The sequence below is a fragment of the Sceloporus occidentalis genome, unplaced genomic scaffold (assembly GCF_023333645.1).
Source record: "Sceloporus occidentalis isolate IW3139 unplaced genomic scaffold, rSceOcc1.0.p SCAF_21, whole genome shotgun sequence".
NCBI lineage: Eukaryota > Metazoa > Chordata > Lepidosauria > Squamata > Phrynosomatidae > Sceloporus > Sceloporus occidentalis.
Window position 1 is genome coordinate 4,377,750 of NW_028317001.1, and position 21,202 is coordinate 4,398,951.

The 21,202-nt window shown below is 44.7% G+C and overlaps 1 protein-coding gene across 4 annotated transcripts in view; it reads left to right on the plus strand.

Annotated features, from left to right (window-relative positions):
* Positions 1-21,202, plus strand: part of LOC149301464 (BCAS3 microtubule associated cell migration factor) — a 375,467-nt gene that overhangs the window by 86,682 nt on the left and 267,583 nt on the right. For all 4 annotated transcript variants that reach the window (XM_089484409.1, XM_089484407.1, XM_089484408.1 and 1 more), the window contains one exon: positions 16,950-17,083. In XM_089484409.1, the coding sequence (XP_089340535.1) occupies positions 16,950-17,083 (134 nt within the window). The remainder of the gene's footprint in view (positions 1-16,949; positions 17,084-21,202) is intronic.

Genomic DNA, 21,202 nt, shown 5'->3' on the forward strand with positions numbered 1-21,202 from the left:
CCTTTTCATGCCAGATATGCAAAGAGACGGTAAGGTATAATAGCAAAGCGTGTGGGCTCCAAAGTCTCACCTCTTTTGTGGACTAAATAGCCTTAGGTAAGATGCTGTCCTCTTAGCCTTTCATCTGCAATCCGAGGAGAGTTAGTACTGGTCTGCTCTAAAAGGATGTTATGAAGATTGCCGCAAGAGCACTTAACGTTATGAAGTATGCTTAAATTCTCTCCTGTTCTACAGTTCCCCATTCCCTTTACATTTTTATATTTTGCTGTGAGAAGGGCATTGGCCTTCCCTATTTTCACTTGAATACTAGAAGGGTATGCATCACATCGAACACATCTCTGCCGGTCAGTTCCTGGAAGACTTGTTTGCTGTGGCTGATCTTTTCATTGATTAAGCTCAGCCAATCTATCCAGAGCGCAGTTTGAAAACGGCCAAATAAAATGACATCAATGGCATTTGTCATAGATCAGCCTCTTCTGAACTGGTGACCTCCAGATGCGTTGGACTAAAACTCCCAGAATCATGATCAACATCGGCCAGAAGTTGGCCATAGAACCACACCAAAGGACCCACCAGTGGCTAGGGAAGTGTTTTCTCTAGTGTTCTCTAGGTCCTCAGAGCAAATCTATGGTCAATGTCTGGCAGAGTTGCACTGGAGGACCTAGAACAGTGGTTCTCAACCTGTGGGTTGTGATCCCTTTGGCGGTCGGATGACCCTTTCATGGGGTCACCTAAGACCATCGGAAAACACATATTACCGATGGTCTTAGGAACCGAGATGAAAATAATTTTATGGTTGGGGTCACCACAATATTAAAGAGACACAGCATTAGGAAGGTTGAGAACCACTGACCTAGAGGTTCCTAGAAAGAAGATAGTCAAGTCCGCATATAATCAAATCCGCAAAAGCCAAACCCGCAAATGTGGAGGGCCAATTTTGTGTGTGTGTGTGTTTGTGTGTGTGTATATATATACCGCAAACAGAGCATGTGCAGCACCCCAGTGCAAACCGATTTGGCAAGAGGGAAATGGATGCTCCTTTAGCCGCTTGGCGCGATGTGTACAGTGTATGGGATCTATTCATAGAACCTGAAATTAAAGGATGCAGTTAAATGTTGTTGTGAACCAGCCAGTCCCAACAGCTGCATTGAGTTTGTTTTTCAATTTCCCACTGCCTTTCTTGTTTATTAGCTGTGACTCTGAGGTCAGAATTAAAACAAACACTTTAATGGCCACATTTACAACGTTGGCAGCGGGCACCCCGGCTCGGCGCTGTGATCTGGACGGGGGACCGTATGGGTGGCGAAGGAGAGCCCCTCCAGACGTGAAATACGGTTGCAACTGGAGAGATGTCCCCCTCCCTAGCAGAGCGCTTGTAAATCACATACCTGATAAGGATCATGCAATCCGGACTTTTCCGTTATATTAGAAGAACTGGCTTTGCTTCTCTTTTCCTTTCTTTTTTTTAAAAAGGAGGCCCCGGAGGGGAATATAAATGTGGATGTGGACATTAAAAAAGAAACAATAACCCATGGAAACACATTTCCATGGTTTGCTGTGACAGGTCCAGAAGATTTGTGATCCTTGTAAGATGATGAGAATCGAAGCTGAATGTAGTTTATACACGCCTGCTCCCAAAAGCTGGTCTGTACTGTACTATCATTTGATTTTTACACTGAAAATGCTTCCTTCAGTGTAAAGAGGCAGATGTATCTCCCACCACCCTTTGACTGTAAAAATGTCCCATTGCTAGTCTTCAAGAAAGTTAGTCTGTTAGCCCATTTGGCTTTTGTATGCGGAGCCTTGAGCTGGTCCTATGTGAGAGGTGCTTTAAAGCAAAGTTAGGCCTGTTACGGGCTGCCAAAATAAAGCTGCTTCGGGTCTCTTTGGAGGTATGCTGTTTAAATGATGCATGCACCCTAAGAATCCGGAAGCTGCACCAAAGCTGCACTCCAGTGCTTAGGAATGGAGTGTGGCTTTGGCGCAACTTCCGGACTCTTAGGACCTATGCATCATTTAAATAGCATACCTCCAAAGAGACCCAAAGCAGCTTCATTTTGACAGTCTATAACAGGCCTTAGATACGTCTTTCAAATTAGCCTCACATCCTTCTCTTTGTCAAGAAGTTCCTTCCAGTGTTCAGTCGAAATCTCTCCTCTTGTAACTTAAAACCATGAGACCTGGTCCTACGCTCCGAGGCAGAAGTAGCTGCAGGACATTTGGAAAACCCGTATCGCCCCACAAACGCACTTTGAAGGGGAGCATTAAAAGAAATGCACACCTTTCGGAAGGATGTAGGAAAGAGAAACATTTACCTAGAAAGGTAAACTGTAAGCCAGAGCCACCCAACGCACCTTCAGCAACAAAACTGATTCTCTGAAATCTTTAAAACCTGATGGATGAATAGTTGGAGTCTTCCGCATTCATCTTCTTTCCTGCTGATTTGCCTATTGCCCATGTGCCTCTTTGCCTTTTCGTCATATTTTAGGTGGTCTTCCTCTCATCTCTCCATGCTCCCTCCTTTTTAGGTTGCCACCTCTCTCTCTTTCCATGTGTCTTTCTATCCACCACTTGGAGAATTTTGTCCTTTTCCTCTGCTACGTACCCCAGGAATGGGCCATGTTGTCTCCCCAGGAATCATTGGAGGGCTTTGTTGTTGTTAACCACCTTCGATTCAATCTCAACCCATGGCAATCCTATAAATGAGACATCTCCAAGCCCCCCTGTCCTCCGTTCTGTGCATAGTTCCTGTAATATCATACCTTTGACTTCCTTAAGAGTCCATCCGTCCAGCATGCAGCCTTCTTCTCTTCCTAACTTCTCTCCACCTTTCCTGGCATTATTGTTTTTTCCAATGAGTTGTGCTTTTTCATGATGTGTCCAAACTACGACAGCCTCAGTTTTGTCATCTTGGCTTCCAGGGAGATTTCTGGCTTTTTAAAATTGGCTTCCAAATGCCCGCTAGAAGGTGCGAAGATATTTTTGCCACGCTTTCTGTCCCCTTGGGCAATTTTAGGCCTTTTTTCACAACAGGGAGTGGAGCGTCGCTCTGATGTTGGTTGTGTTGCACCTTTTTATCTACATCCATGTAGGAACATAAGAAGAGCCATGCTCCATGGCAGATCATATTGAAGGCCTATTGACTCTAACGTAGTGTTCAAGCAATGGCCAACCATCTATAAGAATGAGCTTGAGCGGATTGTTTTTCACCTCTTTGCCTGCTTAAATCCTGCATTGGTAGGGAAACGCGAATACAACAAGAATTAGCTTGCTAGAACTTATAACAGTTCAAAATAATGGCCATGTTCTGGCCTCCATTTCCATAAATTAGAGCCACACTATGGCTTATCATGTGCCCATGTGTCTACTGAATTAAAGCTATACTTTAGACATTGTTCTAGGACTAGCAGACTGGTAGTTAAGCATCGGTGTGAATCCAGGCAAGAATACATACCCCCAAAGAGCTACACATGATGTTTGACAGTGTAACGGAGAGCTTCATTGCAATTTCTTGGCCACCCCTCCAGTGGAAATAGCTGTTGCAGTAGAATGATTGCTACTTCCAGTGGCAGAAGCAATATTTCAGCTTTCAATTTTTAATGCCCAAGCTTAACCCGGAGCTATAAATGTTAAGATTGGAGTTAAACATTAGTGCAGCGGTAGATAAACATAAGTTTCTGTATTGCCTCTAGCTCTGTTCCCGTGGTTTCCTTCACTTAGCAGCACCAGGCTGAGCTCAGTCTACTGCGGAATTATTTTTCCGAGTCCTGTTTCTCAGAGAGAAACTTGGCATTTTTGTGGCGTTGAAATGTTCCTCATGTTTTTGATTCACACGTAGGATGTGTAAAATAATAACCCCCTGCGTGCCCTGCGTTGTCGCTGTTGCTTCCTCTTTCTGGACAGATGATTCAACCCAGAATCGTTTAGCAGATGGTATAATATCAAGTTGTTTGGCTTGATTGTCCGTCTATCTGTCTATCTATCATCTACCTACCTACCTACCTATCTCTATCTGGTGTTGCAACATCATTGATCATTGGTGTCTGTTCCTTGATGGCTATTGAAAGGGAGTGCTCTCTGGAAATACATAGTTGGTGAACCACATGTACCATTTGACAAACAATCTTTGGGAGTGCATGCTTTGCCAATTGAAACTTCCAGGTTTGGTTGATGGCCTTGCCACTTATAAAAGTTGCATGAGTAACAAGAGCTGGAAGAGACTGTTGCCAGAGATGTTGGGGAACAGCTGCTAGCCAGAAGGAGGCAATCCTGGTTTAGACAGGTCAGCATTTGGAGAGGTCTGTGATGAGAGCATACGGCTTTCCATGCGGATAGCCCTACCTTCCGTCCATACATACACACCAGGGACGGAATATGTGTGTATGTGAGTCTATCCCCCTGTAGTGTGGCTTCCACCTTATCCTACTGCCTTCTACTATATGTGTGTGTGCCTTCAAGTGGCCAGTTGACTTACGGCAACTCAGAGGGTTTTCTTAGGCAGTGAGTCCTTAGAGGTTTTGTCACTTCCTTCCTCTGAAATATAGCCTACAGCACCAGGTATTCATTGGTGGTCTCCTATCCAAGTACTAACCAGAGCTGACCCTGCTTAGCTTCCAAGATGGGAAGATGGGATCTGGTGCCTTTGGGATATTTAGGCTATCCTCAGTCCCTGGTATCTTCAGTTGAAAGGAGGCGATGGGAAACTATCCAGGCCTGACACAGTTTCGTATGTTCCTTTCCAACAGCTTTGGTGCCACATCCCCAGCTGCTATTTAAACTGGAAGCATTTAAACAGCAGTTTGGGGGTTTGGTTTGGGGACTAGCTGGAGATGGAAGCTTTCAGAATAACCGCCACATGTACTTCCAGATTGATTGCAAAAGAGACATGTTCAACTGAGATGTTAAAATACACTTGGAAGATGGGGTTCGTCTTTTCCGAAACCCCGATGCCCAATAAATACCTGTTTCCTCCATTGTAATTTAGTAAATAATTGATCTTACCTTCCCCAGGCGTCACTCCTGCCGGCGGAGAGCTGTGAAATGTGACACGTCTAAATTTTAAACAGAGATCCCTCCTTTGGCTCGGGGAGAGCTTTTCCACCCATTAATAACAGGCGAAATTAATGTTCGGCCTGCAGTAAAAGAGATTAAACTGTGTACCCCGTGGATGCCTGACTGCACCTCTAACAGAGCTGAAATTCCTCTGGTTAGTTAAATGTGGTATATTGAAATACGATGGTGGTCTTGGGTTAATAGTTAAAGGAGTTTAAATTGGAATTTTCTCCGCAGAAGTGTTTTCTCATTTATCAGAGTAAGTGGGTAGCCTCCCCTCCGAAAAGCCTTGCTAGATCCAACCATGCTTTACCAAATTTATTGGGGGTTTTGGTGAGCAGAAGGGCAGGTATTTGTTGAATTTTTAAAGTGGGGTGTTCAAAGTAAGCCCATAAGCCACGATCCCCTGCTTTTTCCTAATGGTCCATATCAGGCGGAAGTGCCAGTTAACTATGGTACTGGTACATGGTCTTCTCAAATGTAGGTAGAGGCAACGATCTCCCATGTGCTTATAGGCTTGTCCATGTTGCTTCAAATAGGGGCCAGCCTCATCGCCTCTGTATCTGCAAAAGTGTGAGGTGGTCTCAGATAGGAATTCTTTTGGATCTGGCAGTGGGCAACTAAGTCTACAAAGAGGAGGCGGCAAGCGATTGCTGCTTAAGATGGGATATTCATGCTGCAGCCTAGAATCTACCAGTAGATTCTGTCATATCAGAAGACTGACCTGGTGCCATGATTAAATTCCCACATCTGCTGCTTTCTTGTGTATCAAAGGGACGGCACCTGTATCTCTTGAGCTTACACTTTCTTAGTCCATTGCTTGGACCATTGGCCATTGCATCTCTTTTCAAGAAGTACATCCTTGGTTGAATGTCACAGATAGATTAGCGTATCCATCCTGTAAGCATTTGCCTTTCTTTGCCCAGTGGGGCCAGGATCCACCCTGAGAGGCTTTCTAAGCCATGTGTTTGACCCATCCATGGCTTTTTGTATCTGAGGTGCTCATACCAAGGTAAGCCATATTAGCCAATATAACCTGGATCTGTTCTTGAGCACCAAGGTCTTTGAAGTCACAGCTTTGATATTTTTTAAGGTGGCGTGTTTGCTCAGGCATGCTTTCTCCTCAATCAAAACTCGTGCCAGTGGTTCAAAACATTTACTTTTAGAGCTGTGGGAGGACTCTAGCTGGAACAGACCAAAGGAACAGCCCCTCTAGGCCAATCCCCTGATTTCCAGAATTGGTTGTACAGATTCCTCTGCAATGTTCACCAATCAAGGGATAAACACACTAGCCTTCTTTTCATTGAATCGTAGAGTTGGAAGAGACCCCAAGGGCCATCCAGTCCAACCCCATTCTCCCATGCAGGAACTCTCAATCAAAGCTTCCCCGACAGATGGCCATCCAGCCACTGTTTAAAGACCTCCAAAGAAGGAGACTCCATCATCCTTCAATGGATTGTGTTTCACTGTTAAACAGCACTTACTGTCAAGAAGTCCCTCCTAATGTTGAGGTGGAATCTCTTTTCCTGTAGCTTGCATCCATTATTCCATGTTCTAGTCTCTGGAGCATCAGAAAAAAAGCTTGCTCCCTCCTCAGTATGGCATCCCTTCAAATATTTAAACAGGGCCATCATATCACCTCTTACTTAACCTTCTCTTCTCCAGGCTAAACACCCCCAGCTTCCTAAGTTATTCCTCATAGGACACAGTTTCCAGACCTGTCACCATTTCTAGTCTCTGGAGCATCAGAAAAAAAGCTTGCTCCATCTTCAATATGGCATCCCTTCAAATATTTAAACAGGGCCATCATATCACCTCTTAACCATCTCTTCTCCAGGCTAGTCATACCCAGCTCTCTAAGTCATTCCTCTTAGGGCTTCATGGTTTACAGACCTTTCACCATTTTAGTCGTCCTCCTTTGGACACATGGCTCCAGTTTCTCAACATCCTTTTTGAATTTTGGTGCAAGCTCCCTCTGAATTTGGTACATCAGCATCACTTTCATGGTTAGTACCTGTAGTCGTCTGGGAATTGATGAAAGTTGTCCAAGCTAATGGCCATCACCAGATCTTGCGGTGATGAGGACTATAAATCAGTTATGTGTCTTAAGAAGAAATGTGTAGGTCTTCGAGTTGCCCATTGACTTTTGGAGGCCCCATGAATTTCAGAGGGTGTCCTTAGGCAAGGGATCCTCAGAGGTGGCTTTGCCCGTTCCTTCCTCTTTACAGCACCTGGAGCTCACACACCTGTGTGTGGTGTGCACTGGATGTGCCTCCTTTGAGAGCAGTCATGGGTGATTTGCATGTGGCCAAAGATTGTGTGTGTGTGTCAGATCATATTGGTTGGAGGGCACCAAGGCCAGACTGGCAGATCGCGCCAAGCTGCTCCCGTGTGGATGGAAAATCCGGGCTGATGGGAGTCTTTGATTACTTAAGTAATTCAAGCAATTCTTTCCTGACAGGCTAATGTGTCCCCGAGTGTACAGTTTGGAAATAGTTCCTTCGAGGGACGCCACTGTAATGGTTTGAATGTGTGTTGAATTCTTGACTGTTATTATGCGAACGGCCTCAGAAGTGCCCTTCTTTCCGAGATGTTGATGCTCAAAGGGAACGATATTTTGGGGAGGAAGGGGTTGCTCAACCGAAGCTCAGCCCAAGGCAAACTTGCCTCTCTTGCTGACACAGATCTGCAATTAGAGAGGTGTTATAAATAGGATGTACCGGAGATGTTTGAGCTGTGTTGGTTTCCTTCTGTTCCTTTCTTCCCCTCTGTTTTAAAGGCAAGAACCCAGCTGGGATTTTTTCCTTACCCTTTAATTTGGCCTTCCCGGGCTAACCAACTGACGCCTAGTTGAAAAGACTTATGTTACTACATGGCCGCAGAAGCCGTCCTTAGCTCGTCTCCATCCCGCGCGGGTCCTGGAGCCCTTTCTGCAACTCATCAGCAACTTCGATCCCACCCTTGAGGGCCAACCTCATCTATCAAGGAGAAAAGAGGGGAGGAAGCTCTCCAGTAAACATACAGCAGTGCCTCAACTCCTAATCACTCACGGCTTCCGCTTCCAGGCCCTATAATTAGAAGTTCTTCTTTTCCTTGTATCCCCAGTTGACGCAAATTCTTTTTGTGGCTTGGCACCTCATTTAGGGCGTGGGTTTGAGTTTATGGCCAGGCCGGAGTCTGGTTTAGTCTCCTTGATACTGCAGAAATAGCTCTTCGGCCACAATCTAGATCTTGTACCCGTTTTTTCCCCCCTTTTATGTATATCTCCTCTGCATTTCTTCTCCCCACCATCACCTTTGATGCCACATCTTTTCACGGCATGTGTAACAAATGGGAAGCTGCAGATTAAAGCAAATGGATCGATTCCCTCTCGCAAGTAGAATACAATTTGGAGGGGTGCGAGGGGATCGTTGTATGTTGTGCATGCATGAAGCATGTCATTTCCTCCCAAACAGCGTGTTTCCATCTTGCTGTGAATTTGGGAGAGGTTCGAAAGCCGTCGTTAATTGAACTTAACTCGCAAACCACTTGCAAACAGCACTGACATGTTCACGGTCATATCTGCTGCGTTCATAAATTCTCATCAAGGTATTATATACCCGCAAGAATTTGAACCAGTTACAGATGTTTGCTACTAATGGGGATGAATGGCAGTTTGAAAAAATCAGTCGGAAGGCCTGGAGAAGGAAGTTGTGATGATTTCTCTTCCCTCCGCCCCAAACTTGGTCTGCAATAACTTGTTTAGAAAGTATATTTGAATATGTTGGAAGATTGGAGCTATGGTTTTCTCAAGCTGTAGTAGAGGATTAATTTATGTTGGGGAAAAGAAAGGAGATGATGAACCACAGTCGACCCTTCTTATACATGGATTTTTTTATACACGGATTCAAGCATCCATGGTTTGAAAATGTTCCAAAAAAGTATAAATTTCAAATATCAAACCTTGATTTTCCATTTTTAATAAGGGACACCATTTTGCTATGTCATTATATCGAATGGGACTTGAGCATCCACGGATTTTGTTATCCACGGGGGATCTTGGAACCAAACCCCAGCGTATAACAAGGGTCCACTGTATATCCCAGTGTGCCATATTTCATCAAATACCACCAAACTTCATGAAATATCAGCATATTTCTTCAGATCAGTGTTAAACCCTCACTAGAAAATGAGATGGATATTGTACTTTGGACATATCATGAGATGATGTGACTCACTAGATAAGACTCATAAGACTCACTAGAAAAAGGAAGGGCCTAAATACCCTAAAGGCACCAGATCCTCTCTGATCTTGGTAGCTAAGCCGGGTCAGTCTTGGTTAGTACATGGATAGGGAAACACCAATGAATGCCAGGTTTTGTAGGCTGCATTTCAGAGGAAAGGACTGCTCAAAACCATCTCTGAGTATTCTTGGCCTAGGAAAAGAAATTCATGAGGTCCCGATAAGTCTGCAGGTAACTTGAAGGAACTTGAGGGATGTCAAATCAGCATGAGAAAGAGGACCTTCTCATTTGTGGCCTCCAGATTGTGGAGCAACATGCTTCCAGTTATGGACATGTCTGTGGAGTCTTCTCCTCTTGGCTACCTGCCTTTCAGTGATCAGTGAAGACTTTCCATTTCCTTTTCCAATGTTCTGACGATTTTAATGTCCAACCATTTGCTACATTTTAAAGAATGTTTTAAGTATACCTGTTTTAGTATCCTGTTTTCAGTATATTGCTTTATCTTGTTTCATAAGCCGCCTTGCACGCGCTCGGTTCAGAAAAGAGAGATGGAAACGGTTAGAATAAGGAAAGAATAAATTGCTTGTCTGCCCATGAAACGTTCCCACAATTAAGCTTAAGCCATGTAGGCCTCCCATGCCTCCATCTGCCCAGACTCTCCCTCAACTTCCACGGAGGCAGTCGAGAAATTGAACAGCGTAAAGTACTTTGGCTTATATATTCAAACTTATATAGTTTAGCCACAAAAGCTGGAAGCCAAACCTCCTCAGTGAGAAGTAACGGGAGATGGAAAATAGCACATAAAAAGAGAAATATACACACGTACGTGTGTGAAAGCAGACAAGTGTTCCAAAACCGCAGCGAGTTGTTATTTTTGAATAGCAGTATGGAATGTGTATATCAAACCAGCCTTCCTCAACAGGGTCCCAAATGGCCATGCAGGCTGGGGATGATGTGAAAGGTAGTCTGGAGACCATGCCCTAAGAAGAACGATTTAGGCAGCTGGGTAGGTTTAGCCTGGAGAAGAGAAGGTGAAGAGGTGACATGGTAGCTCTGTTTCAATATTTGAAAGCATGTCAAGATGGAGTAAGTTTGTGTTCTACAGCTCCAGAGAACAAGAGCAATGGATTCAGCGGATTCAAACTACAGGAGAAGAGATTCCACCTCAACGTTAGGAAGAACTTCCCGACGGTAAGAGCTGTTCGACAGTGGAAGACACTGCCTCAGAAGGTGATGGAGTCTCCTTTGAAGGTTTTAAACAAAGCCATTGGTCACAGAGAGTGTTTGGATTGTGTCTTCCTACATGGTAGGATGGGGTTGGATTGGATGACCCTCGAGGTCTTTTCCAGCTCTATGATTCTAAGCAGTACCACAGATCTGAAGGGCAGCAGGTTGGGGAAGTTTGACATAGGGCCTGAACAGTTTCAAAACACCGCTGCTCCTGTTCTGCTTTCTTCCTGATGGATTGGACCCTTGGCTTTGTTTAGGCTTGCCTCACTTGTAGCCCATAACTACTTTCCTGTGTGGTCTCACAGTGAGTCCGTCTGACAAACCTGTTCCTTTCCTGCTGTTGCACATCGTTGCTTAAGAGTCAAAGCAACTCCAAATGGCCTTTGCCTTGTCTGTGGCAGGATCCGCTGGCAGCCCCGTTGCTTGATCTGTCATCACTCTTGACCTTATCTTATCTCCCATCTTTTCCTGTTTTACCCAGCTTCTTCAGCAAACATGTGGCCAGCCTTGATTTGGGATCCTACCTCCCCTAAAATGTTGTAAAGACTGACTCTGTGATTTTACCAGGCAAAGGAAAATGAGTGACAGGAATCACTCACCAAGCTCCCAGACCATGTTTGGGTCAGAGTTTGATGGGGTATTGGGACAGATTTGGAAACGGATCAGTCCAGAGGCAGGGTCAGCCAAAGCTGGGGACTTGAATGAGGATGCAGGCAGTCAAGGGAGTGGAAATGCTTTCTGAACGGAAGAGGAACTGGCACAGAGATTGAAGGAGAATTGGGCAAGTTGGTCTAGAAAGCCAAGTGTGCTGCCCCAAGAAGGCCAGAGTTTGGCTGTTTCCAAGGCAAAGATCTACCAGAGGTATTAATAGGCCACTTGGGTGAAATGGAGTCTAGGAGGTTGCCTGGTCAGGTGAACCTTATCCAGAGAACAGCAGCCATATTAGTCTGCTGTGTCAAAGCCAACCAAGAGTCCTGTGGCACCTTCCAGAGCTTCAGGGGATCTAGAAACCCTACATAGGGACTATTGGTGCAAAAGACAAAGAGGGTGCTCACTTGGATATAGCTTGATCCTGGCAGCATCTGGAACCCTGACATAAGAAATGTTCCATTTTTGCACAGACCCCTCCATGTTGGATTGCAGCCAATGTAGGGTAGGCCCCTACGTGATGAAGAACCTCTTATGCAAACATGGTGATGCACAGCAGACCTCTCTGTTAGCCAGGCGAGGGTCCAGATCGGATACCATCCATCTTTCTGTTGGAAAGTGGACTCCTTCTCCTCCCGCAGCTGTCGTATCACTGTCCATCTCTTTACTCTTCCAGCGAGCCGAACAATTACTGTTAAAACTATTAAAAAGGAGGTAGGGGGAAAGAAACATTTGTGTGCAGAGCCAAGACTCTGCCGCCATATGGATTGAGTTATAATCCCAGATATCCAAGCGCGTCTGGCTTCTTCAAGGCAAGGAGGCTTTGCGAGTTTCGCAAAAATGACACTTGGGCAATATGCACATGATTGGAGATGATAACTCATCGCTATCTTGTTGTTCTATATTGTAGGGGCACCGATAGAAACCACAATCTGTGTCCACTTCCATTCTTCTGCTGTAATGACAAATATCTTAGCATTGGTCATCTAGTTCAGTATTCTTTATGCCAGGACAGGGGAACCTGTTGTCTTCCAGATATTGAGCTCTAATTCTAATGGAGTAGGACTCTGGAGGCAAGAGTTTGGATCTTGGTTCCGCCACGTAAACCCACTGGGTGAACTTGGGCAGGTCATACTCTCTCAGCCTCAGAGGATGGCAGTGGCAAACCACCTCTGAAGAATCTTGCCACCAAAACCCTATGAGAGGTTCACCTTAGGGTTGCTATAGCCTGTTACAGACTGCCAAAATAAAGCTGCTTTGGGTCTCTTTGGAGGTATGCTGTTTAAATGACGCATGTGTCCAAAGAATCCAGAAGCTGCACCAAAGCTGCACTCCAGTGCTTAGGAATGGAGTGTGGCTTTGGTGCAACCTCCGGACTTTTAGGACCCATGCATCTTTTAAATAGCATACCTCCAAAGAGACCCGAAGCAGCTTTATTTTGGCAGTCTGTAACAGGCCTATGAGTCAGAAACAACTTGAAGCCACACAACAACAACAACAGCAACAAGTCTTTCCTGTCCGGTAGCAGCTCTCTTGCATTATCTCCTAACTAGAGATAATAGGGACTGACTCCGAGACCGTCTACATTCAAATTACTTGTTCTACACAATAAAATGTACCCACCGAGGTAGTGAACCTCAGGCAGCTCCTAAAAGAACAGATTTTAAACATTAATTGCAAAGCTGTTCACTGCCAGGAGAAGAATTCAACGCCGAGATGTCTTTTTACAGCCTAACGGAGAGTCCTTTCCATTCTTGCGTCACGGTTGAGCTTTTATACTGGCGAAGTGGGCCCGTTTTCCATCCCCATCTCCTCATGCTTTTCACCCCACCTTGGTTGAATCGCCCTGTGGAAGGAAGGGACCCTACAGAACGTCAGCCCTTTAATGTGGGTGGCCCCAATCTGACGCCTACGTATTTTCTTAGTGAGTGCATTTAATGGGCCTGGCTGTGCGTTTGAAGGTTGCCCACTGCTAATTCCAGGAAAGCGTATCGCCATGGGTGTATTTCGAAAAGTGCACGTTTGGGTATGTCCTGCATCCCACGCATAGGCCACGGCCGACCTCAGAGGTTTTGCAGCTTCAGCTTTTAGTCAGGCACCAAATCCGTCTCCTTGACAAGCAAATGGCTATATTATTTGGGTTGGGGTGAGGGATAGACTTCCAGGCCTTTTCTAGACCTCAGACGTAGTCCAGAATTTGGAATAATCCAGAGCCAATTTACTACCATCGCTTTTGCCCGAGATCCCTTCCTCTTCATCCCATTGAAATGAATGGAAGCCAGTGTGAAGTCAGCCAGGTCCTACCTTCGTAACCCACTTTATCTGCATAACCAGATAGCATACAAATTTGGGGATCATGTCCATAGAGTATTATAAAGAGAGAAAATTCGGAGAATGGGTTAATATGGATTTGGATCGCATGGCAGTTAATGTTAAAAACCGAACAATAAGCTCGCCTCACATATTTTCAGAGGGAGGCAGGCAGGCAGACGTTTGCAAATTCTTCTGGCTGTGAAGTTTTCCACCCATCCGCCCGCTGAAGCTTTTGTTGTCGTTTTTTTAAAGGGATGTCTTTTGGCGAGGTTTCCTTTAATCATGCTTAGGTCAGGGTCAAGGTTGTATCCATATGGATGTGATTCTTCTTCTTCTTTTCCTTTCCTTCGTTCGGGAACCCACATGTGCGCGTGGTGGGTGGTTTTCCAACATGGCAAGAGGGACGAGGGTGCAGTTTTGAAACGCGTTGCCAAAGTCAGCGTGAAGCCCTTTACAAATGGAAAGTGATTCTCTGACAAACTTCCTGTGGTTCACCAGAAAAGAAGAAGAAGAAGCCCAGCTTGGCAAATCCACCAAATCCTGGCAGTTCAGAAGGAACTTTGTGCAAACAAATGTATTCTCTCACTCTCTCTGTTTTGCATCTCTGCTAGGTGTATGAATTGAATCTTTAGTGCAGTAATCTACAGCGTTGCTCAAGGTTGGTTTTCCCCAGATCAATTCTTAGACTGTAGAAACCTTGTGCCTTGCAAAGGATTCTTGGAAGTAGTCCAACCCATGGCTTGAATTTTCTGGCTTCTCTATAGCCAACAGCAGTGTACTGTAGATTGTAGTACTATTCGGTACTCAGTAGTCCTCCATGCCTGCAGACTTCAGAGGAAGAACGTTTTGCTACGATGCAAAAATTGGGGAGCTTGGAGAAGGTCCTTTTTGGACCACAGTGCCCAGAATCCTCCAGCGAACATGACCACTGGTGTGCTGATGGGAGTTCTGGGAGTTGTAATCCGAAGGCCAGTGTGGTGTAGTGGTTTGAGTGTTGAACTGTGGTTCTCCAGACCATGGTTTAATTCTTAGCTTGGCCATGAAACCCACTGGGTGACTTTAGGCAAGTCACATTCTCACAGCCTCAGGGAATGGTAATGACAAGCCTCCTCTGAACAAATTTGGCAAGAAAACTGCATGATAGGGCCAGCATAAGTCAGAAACAACTTGAAGGCACACATGACAACGATCAGAAGGTACTTTTTTTGAACTCCAACTCCAACTTGGACTGCAAGACAATACATTATGCAAGCCAGAGACTTTTGCACAGCAGCTTCTTTCGACTCAGGACTTATGGAAATGTTTCGCAGATGAAAACCGGGAGGCCAGGCAACATTAGAGTATGGTCAAAAATGGCAAAAGTTATTACAGAGGAAGAACACTAGCTAGAAGAAACTGCAGCAGTTTGCTTTTGCCTTAGTCTCCTGGAAAGGGCAAGATCCCTCTACTCTACTCTACTCTCCCTCCATTATGTTAATAGAGTGCAAACTACTTTTGCACTTTGAGCTCAGTTTGCAGCAATGGAAGTAAGCTGAAGACAAAGAGGGAAAGCGGAAGGAGAGGGAGGAACTGGGACATTTCAAAAGGATCTGAAAAAGTGAGATTATAGAGGATTAATCTGTCCTTGCCAAACCAAGACAGTTGGAGGTGTGAAATAGGAACCATTGCCATAAGTTACACAAAATCCTCCCCCCCCCTTTTTTTTTTTTTTGGTTGAGCATTTAATACCTTTCATTTAAGCGACAAATACACCTATATCCCACCACACTCTTGTTTTTCTTTTTAAAGAAATCAGTATTTAAACAACACTGTTGCAAACTGCTGGAATCCAGAAGGCATCCAAAGGAGAGGTAGCTTTAATGGTGTAAGTGTAGATTGGGACCACAGAAATGGTCTCATGACTTCTGGGCTTGGCTCCCTTGTACTTACACCCCAAGAGCTTATTCTCCAGAGACGGGGGGGAAGGAGAAAATTACGATGCTCAGTCTTTGTTGAGAAAAGGCACTGCGGATGCCAAATGTTTCAAACAACCTAAGAATGGTTTTCCTTGGGCAAAGTCAACAGCAATTTTGTGCCTTCCAAAAGTCACCGACAACTTGCTTTGCCCGCTGCCCAGTAATTATGTTGGATTTGGAGGAGAGACTAAACACACTCGGAAAACAGTGAGAGGAAGACTGATTGCAGGCCTGGCTTGACTCTAGCAGATAAATCATCCGTATCTACGCTGCTTTCCCAGTTTGCACCTTTTTTGCGATGGCATGTCCAGAATTCCTGGCAAAACCTGAATCTCAAATGGGTGTCGAAAAGCTTTGTACAGTATGTACTCTCCAGCGCCCCATCGGCTCGGGAAAGGTGCATTTTGAAATACGTTCTTTTTTAAAAGGGAAAGTTGGGTGTGCGAGTTGCAAATTCCTTTAGTTGGTGTCTTAAACTGGGATCCTACTGTGGAGACAGCTCTCTGAAAACACAGTGGGCTTTGTCTTGGGATAAATCTACATTGTCCATCAGCTCGTTGGTTGAATCCACGTATAAGTCAGGTAATGAAGTCGATGTGTTTCTGACCAGGACTTCATTCACAGAAAATTTAGGACCAGAGGCAGAAATAACACGGAAAGAAAGGAGTTAGGTTCCTATGCCACAAAAAGAAAACGCAAGAGCAAGCAGTGCCACATGTTTCTGCAACCTTTTGGTTGAAAACGTACAGTATGCATGTGTGAAATGGAGCAACTGTGCACAAGTAAGCAAAACCAGTTTGCACCTTTGAGGAACCACTTGAAGGCTTCTTCCAAAATCCTGTGCATTCAAGGAGGTCTTTTTCTTTACGGAGTTTCCGCTATGCTTATGATTTCAATTTTGATAGCTACGGCCTGTTACAGACTGCCAAAATAAAGCTGCTTCGGGTCTCTTTGGAGGTATGCTATTTAAATGATGCATGGGTCCTAAGAGTCTAGAGGGCGCGCCAAAGCCACACTCCATTCCTAAGCACTGGAGTCCAGCTTTGGTTCAGCTTCTGGATTCTTAGGATGCATGCATCATTTAAACAGCATACCTCCAAAGAGACCCGAAGCAGCTTTATTTTGGCAGTCTGTAACAGGCCAGAGATATGCTTTTTAATAGCATATTCTCAAAAATTATAAAAATGACACACATGTAATGCCTCAGTTCTCATGTACTTCTGAGTTTCTTCCTTAAAAGAGGTTGGGAGGGCTAGTTTTTTGGAATATATCTCCCAGAATACTCCAGACATCAAGGGAACTGAGGCATACTGAAAGTTTCATTCTAGGAAACCTAAACTTTCCAAACTTCATGCTTATTCCAAGGCAATGAAAGCTCTATTCGCGTCTTGACCGAGTGCTAGATCACATCTTCCCAAATGATGTGTCCAAACTAGAGGTCATGACAACATTGAAATCAATTGGTCTTTGGTGTGTGTGTGTATTTTTAACCTCTTCTTATCCCCATTGTTTCCTCTTTTTCTTCCAGGCATGCTTCTAGTCACAGCAGATACTCTGGGCCACGATTTCCACGTCTTCCAAATCCTCACCCACCCCTGGTCATCTTCGCAAAGCGCCGTCCATCACTTGTACACATTACACCGCGGGGAGACGGAAGCCAAAGTGAGTTGCGTAAGAAACCACACAAGGCTTTTTTATCTAACTTGGCAATGGGAAGGGATCAACGTGGGTGTCCTTGGAAAATTGCTTGTCTTGCAGTCGAGTCGGTGGAAGTCCACTTAAAGACGGATTTGTGTGTTTTTTTAACAGATTGTGTGCGTGTGCGTGTGTTTTAACATGATAATAAAAATACGGCTGCACTCGTTCGAAGTGCAGGAGCCAACCGCGTGTAAAATATTTGTTGAGTTTGGTTGGGCTTTTCGCATTGTGTGATGGCTGGAATGTCAAGATAGTGAACTGTCGGAGCAACATGGCTAGCCTGGAAAATAGGGTCGGTGTGGTCTGTTAGCTGGAATATATTTGGTGGCACTGCTCTTTTTAGCGAATGGAAATCTGTCTCAGAGTTCTTACTTATTAAAATGATTATTACAATAGCAGCTCTTGAATGGCACATGAACATTGTAATGCATAGTACTTTTATCATTTATCACATTTTAAAATGGCCCAAAGAAACCAGTGGAGCGATCCTCATCGGTTGCAATCCTGTGTTCTTCCCTGGAAGTTAACCCTATTTCAACCAGTGGGATTTCCTTTTTTGAGTAGGCACATGCAGGGCCACACTGTTAAGGTAGCCCTTTGCCTATGGACAGATGCTTTCTATGCAGACAGTTTGCAGCATTGACAATTTCGTCTTCAGTTTTTATGTTTTACAGGACAATGTCAAGTTGAAGGCTTTCACAGCCGACATCCATAGTTTTTTGTGGGTTTTTCGGGCTATGAGGCCATGTTCTAGAAGAGTTTATTCCTGACGTTTCGCCAGCAGCTGTGGTTGGCATCTTCTTTCTCTGGCATCTTCCTCATACAAAGTTGGCCCTCTGCATCCATGGGTTCTGCAGGCATGGGTTCAACCATCCACAAAGTTGGCCCTCTGCATCCACGGGTTCTGCGGGCATGGGTTCAACCATCCACAACTTAAAAATACTTAAAATAAAATAATCATTCCAAAGGGCAATAATTGGTTTTGCCATTTGATATAAAGGGCACCATTTTACAGCGCCGTGGTACATAATGGGACTTGAGCATCCATGGATTTTGTTATCCCCAGAGGGTCCTGGAACCAAAACCCAGTGGATACCAAAGGCCCCACTGTATACCTTTTGATGGCATTGTAGGTATTTTCAATCAAAGCTTAGCCAAACAAAGAGGTATTATAGGGTCCATGTAAATCCCTGATCTAAGGAAGCCAAATGAAGTTCTTTGGGGCAGAAAATCTTAAGCTATAGAGCCACCACTGAAAAGAACTGTCCCTGGTTACTCTGCAACTACAACCTGTGTTTTTCTGAATGGCCAAGAGTGGAGAATATCTATAGCTGGTCTTTTATCTCAGGTAGCTTCATCATGGGATAGCCAGCCTTCCCCAACTGATGCACTTGAGTGTTTACTACTATAATTCCTCTCATTCCATAGCTATCACTCCAGCAGATCTCAGGCTGGAGAAGTCTAGAGTACTCAGTCCTTCAACTAACCTGTTCCCAAAACTACCAAGGGCTTTAAAACTTAAAATCAACACTTTGACTTGCACTTGGAAGCAAATGGCTAGCCCCATGTAGCTGATGAAGGATTGGTGTTGTATATACAGACTTCTTGGCTCCTACACACGGCTTAGCAACTAAATTTTGTGCCAGCTAAAACTTCCAGACCATTATCAGAGGCAGCACTGTGCGGTGAGATCATTACGGTAGTTTAGTCTGGAGTTAACTACTGGTAAAGGACCCGCCATCTGTGATCCTTGTCGACAGAGCCAGTCCAGAAGAACCCTTGGATGGCAAACCTTCAAAGGTAGCGCAACCCCAGTGACTGTTGCCTGCGAACCTTTGTCAGTTCCTAGTCTTCCAGCCCGCAACACTCCCATTCTGTTTGGATTAAGTTCATGTCTTAAGCTACATCTCCATGCAAACTTCATCCCCTTCCAAACGTCGAACTGCCTCTAGATATTAAATAGTTTCCACCTCCCTGGAAATACCTGGTATAAACAAGAGGCAGAGATATGTCATATACATGCTGATTATACCTTTGCCAAACCTACAGATACTTCTAGGATTAAGTAAATTTGATGTTCCATTAAACATTCTCCTATTTAAATCATAGGCATTTATATGAATGCTTTCCCACTTCTGTTCATAGCCCTTGGTTTGCCTGACTGCTGGTGTTTTCCTCCTTCCTGCAATAGTGCCAAAGTTAATCTTGGTCCATCGGGGATTTTGTAGTGAATGGGATGTTATCACTGAGGGCAAGGGAAGTGAAGGCAACTGAGGGCATGTCAATGAATGGGTGGATATATTCAAATGGGTTGCTAACCAATTGTTAAGGAAGGGGACGTGTAGTTGCTGGTGTTCACAAAAAGCTGTGGGTAGTTCTGGTTTGGCTCTTATTTATTTAAATGTATGCAATTTTGAATTGGCTGAGAGACTAGGCTTGAGAGTGAACTTTGTAAGAATCTAGAGGCCAACTAGAGGGGAAGCACATATACATGTTTGTTTGTGTGTGTGTGTCTGGAGTGTGATGTGTGCGTTTGTCTGAGCCGCTTTAAAACCAGCCGGGTTGGCACCCTAGTTGGCAAGAAGCGCAAGTGTTGGTTTTACAGCCCTCCGCTTGCATCTTGAAGATGTCTGGCAACGGTGCCAAATTGGCAGTTGGGAGTGCCAAGGGTATCCTATCATTTTGGATGCTTATATAATTGCACGTATATGTTTTTAGCCTCGGCCGAGAACAAAAGTACGTCTCCTTCGCCAGTGAGAAAAACAGTGTCTTGACAGCGCCTAGCCCTGTGAATTGCTTGTGCAAATTGCAGTGTGAGCGACAGATTTCTGAAGCTGTGCGCTCAGTCTGAAGCTCACCGGACTTACTGCTCCATTGGATTGTTGTATTTGCTTGCAACACACACACACACACACACACACACATATATATATACCATCTGATCTTGGAAGCTATGCAGGATCAATCCTGGTTGGTACTTGAATGGGAGACCACCAATGAATACTCAGTGCTGTAGGCTATATTTCAGAGGAAGGAACTGGCAAAACTACCTCTAAAGATTCCTTGCTTAAGGAATTTATGGGTCGCCATAAGTCGACGAGTGACTTGAAGGCACATACACACACACAATGTGTTGTACACAGGGCTGCTTTTGAAGTGCAGGTGGAGCAGAGAGCGGCTGTCACTATTACAACTGCTACACTAGGAGGAACTGTATCACTCTGCAATAGAAAGAACTGCCCTCGTTGCCTATTCCCTTGGAAGCCCAGTTCACAGCCTTGGCATCCCAACTGTGGAATGCCCTCCTTATTGATGTCTCACTAGCGCCAACATTGCAGTTGTGTAGGCACCCGCTCACATCCCTTTTGGCATTTTAGTTGGCTGATTCTATCTGTTTCGTTGCACATGCTGCTCTTCTTTGTTTTTATTATGAGGACACGTTTGGCATCTGTTGATGCGTTTCAGTGTCTTGGTACACTGCCCTAGCTCCCTTAAACCATGAAGGGCAGTTCTAAAACATTGTAGTAAGGTAAATAAGTTAAATCAATATTTAAGGCCAATGCCCTTTGATGACCTACAGGCTCTCTAGGTCTGCTGCAAAACAGTGCTGGGCCGCTTGTCTGACCTTTAACCCTGCCTCTATCCACCATGTTTTTTGCTCCATCTTCTGTTTACTCCCATTTAACCCCGGTCAAGGCAGCACAGAGGGAGGTTATGCCATGGGGTCAAATATGAAGAATGCATGAGAACACCCTTGAACTGGGAAGCCTTTTTGCTTGGGCAACTGTCCATCCCAACAGAAAGCACTTTGCAGCTCTTTCTGTCTGGTTGGGTCCAATAATTCATAGCATTGAGCGAGGTCAGCTTTGAGAAGAACACTGTACTACCTAGGAAGATGCGTTATTGTTCGGTGTGTTTGGGGTTTAACTACCCACTTCCAGTATACCGCTCCAGGACAACTACCTCCCCTCTTCCTTGGAGATTTGCAGCAAAGAAATGTTAGTCCAGGCACGCATTGATCATCAAATGATGTATTTTAGCATTGGCCTCCCCATGTACATGAAGGGCCTCAGATGCTTAAGA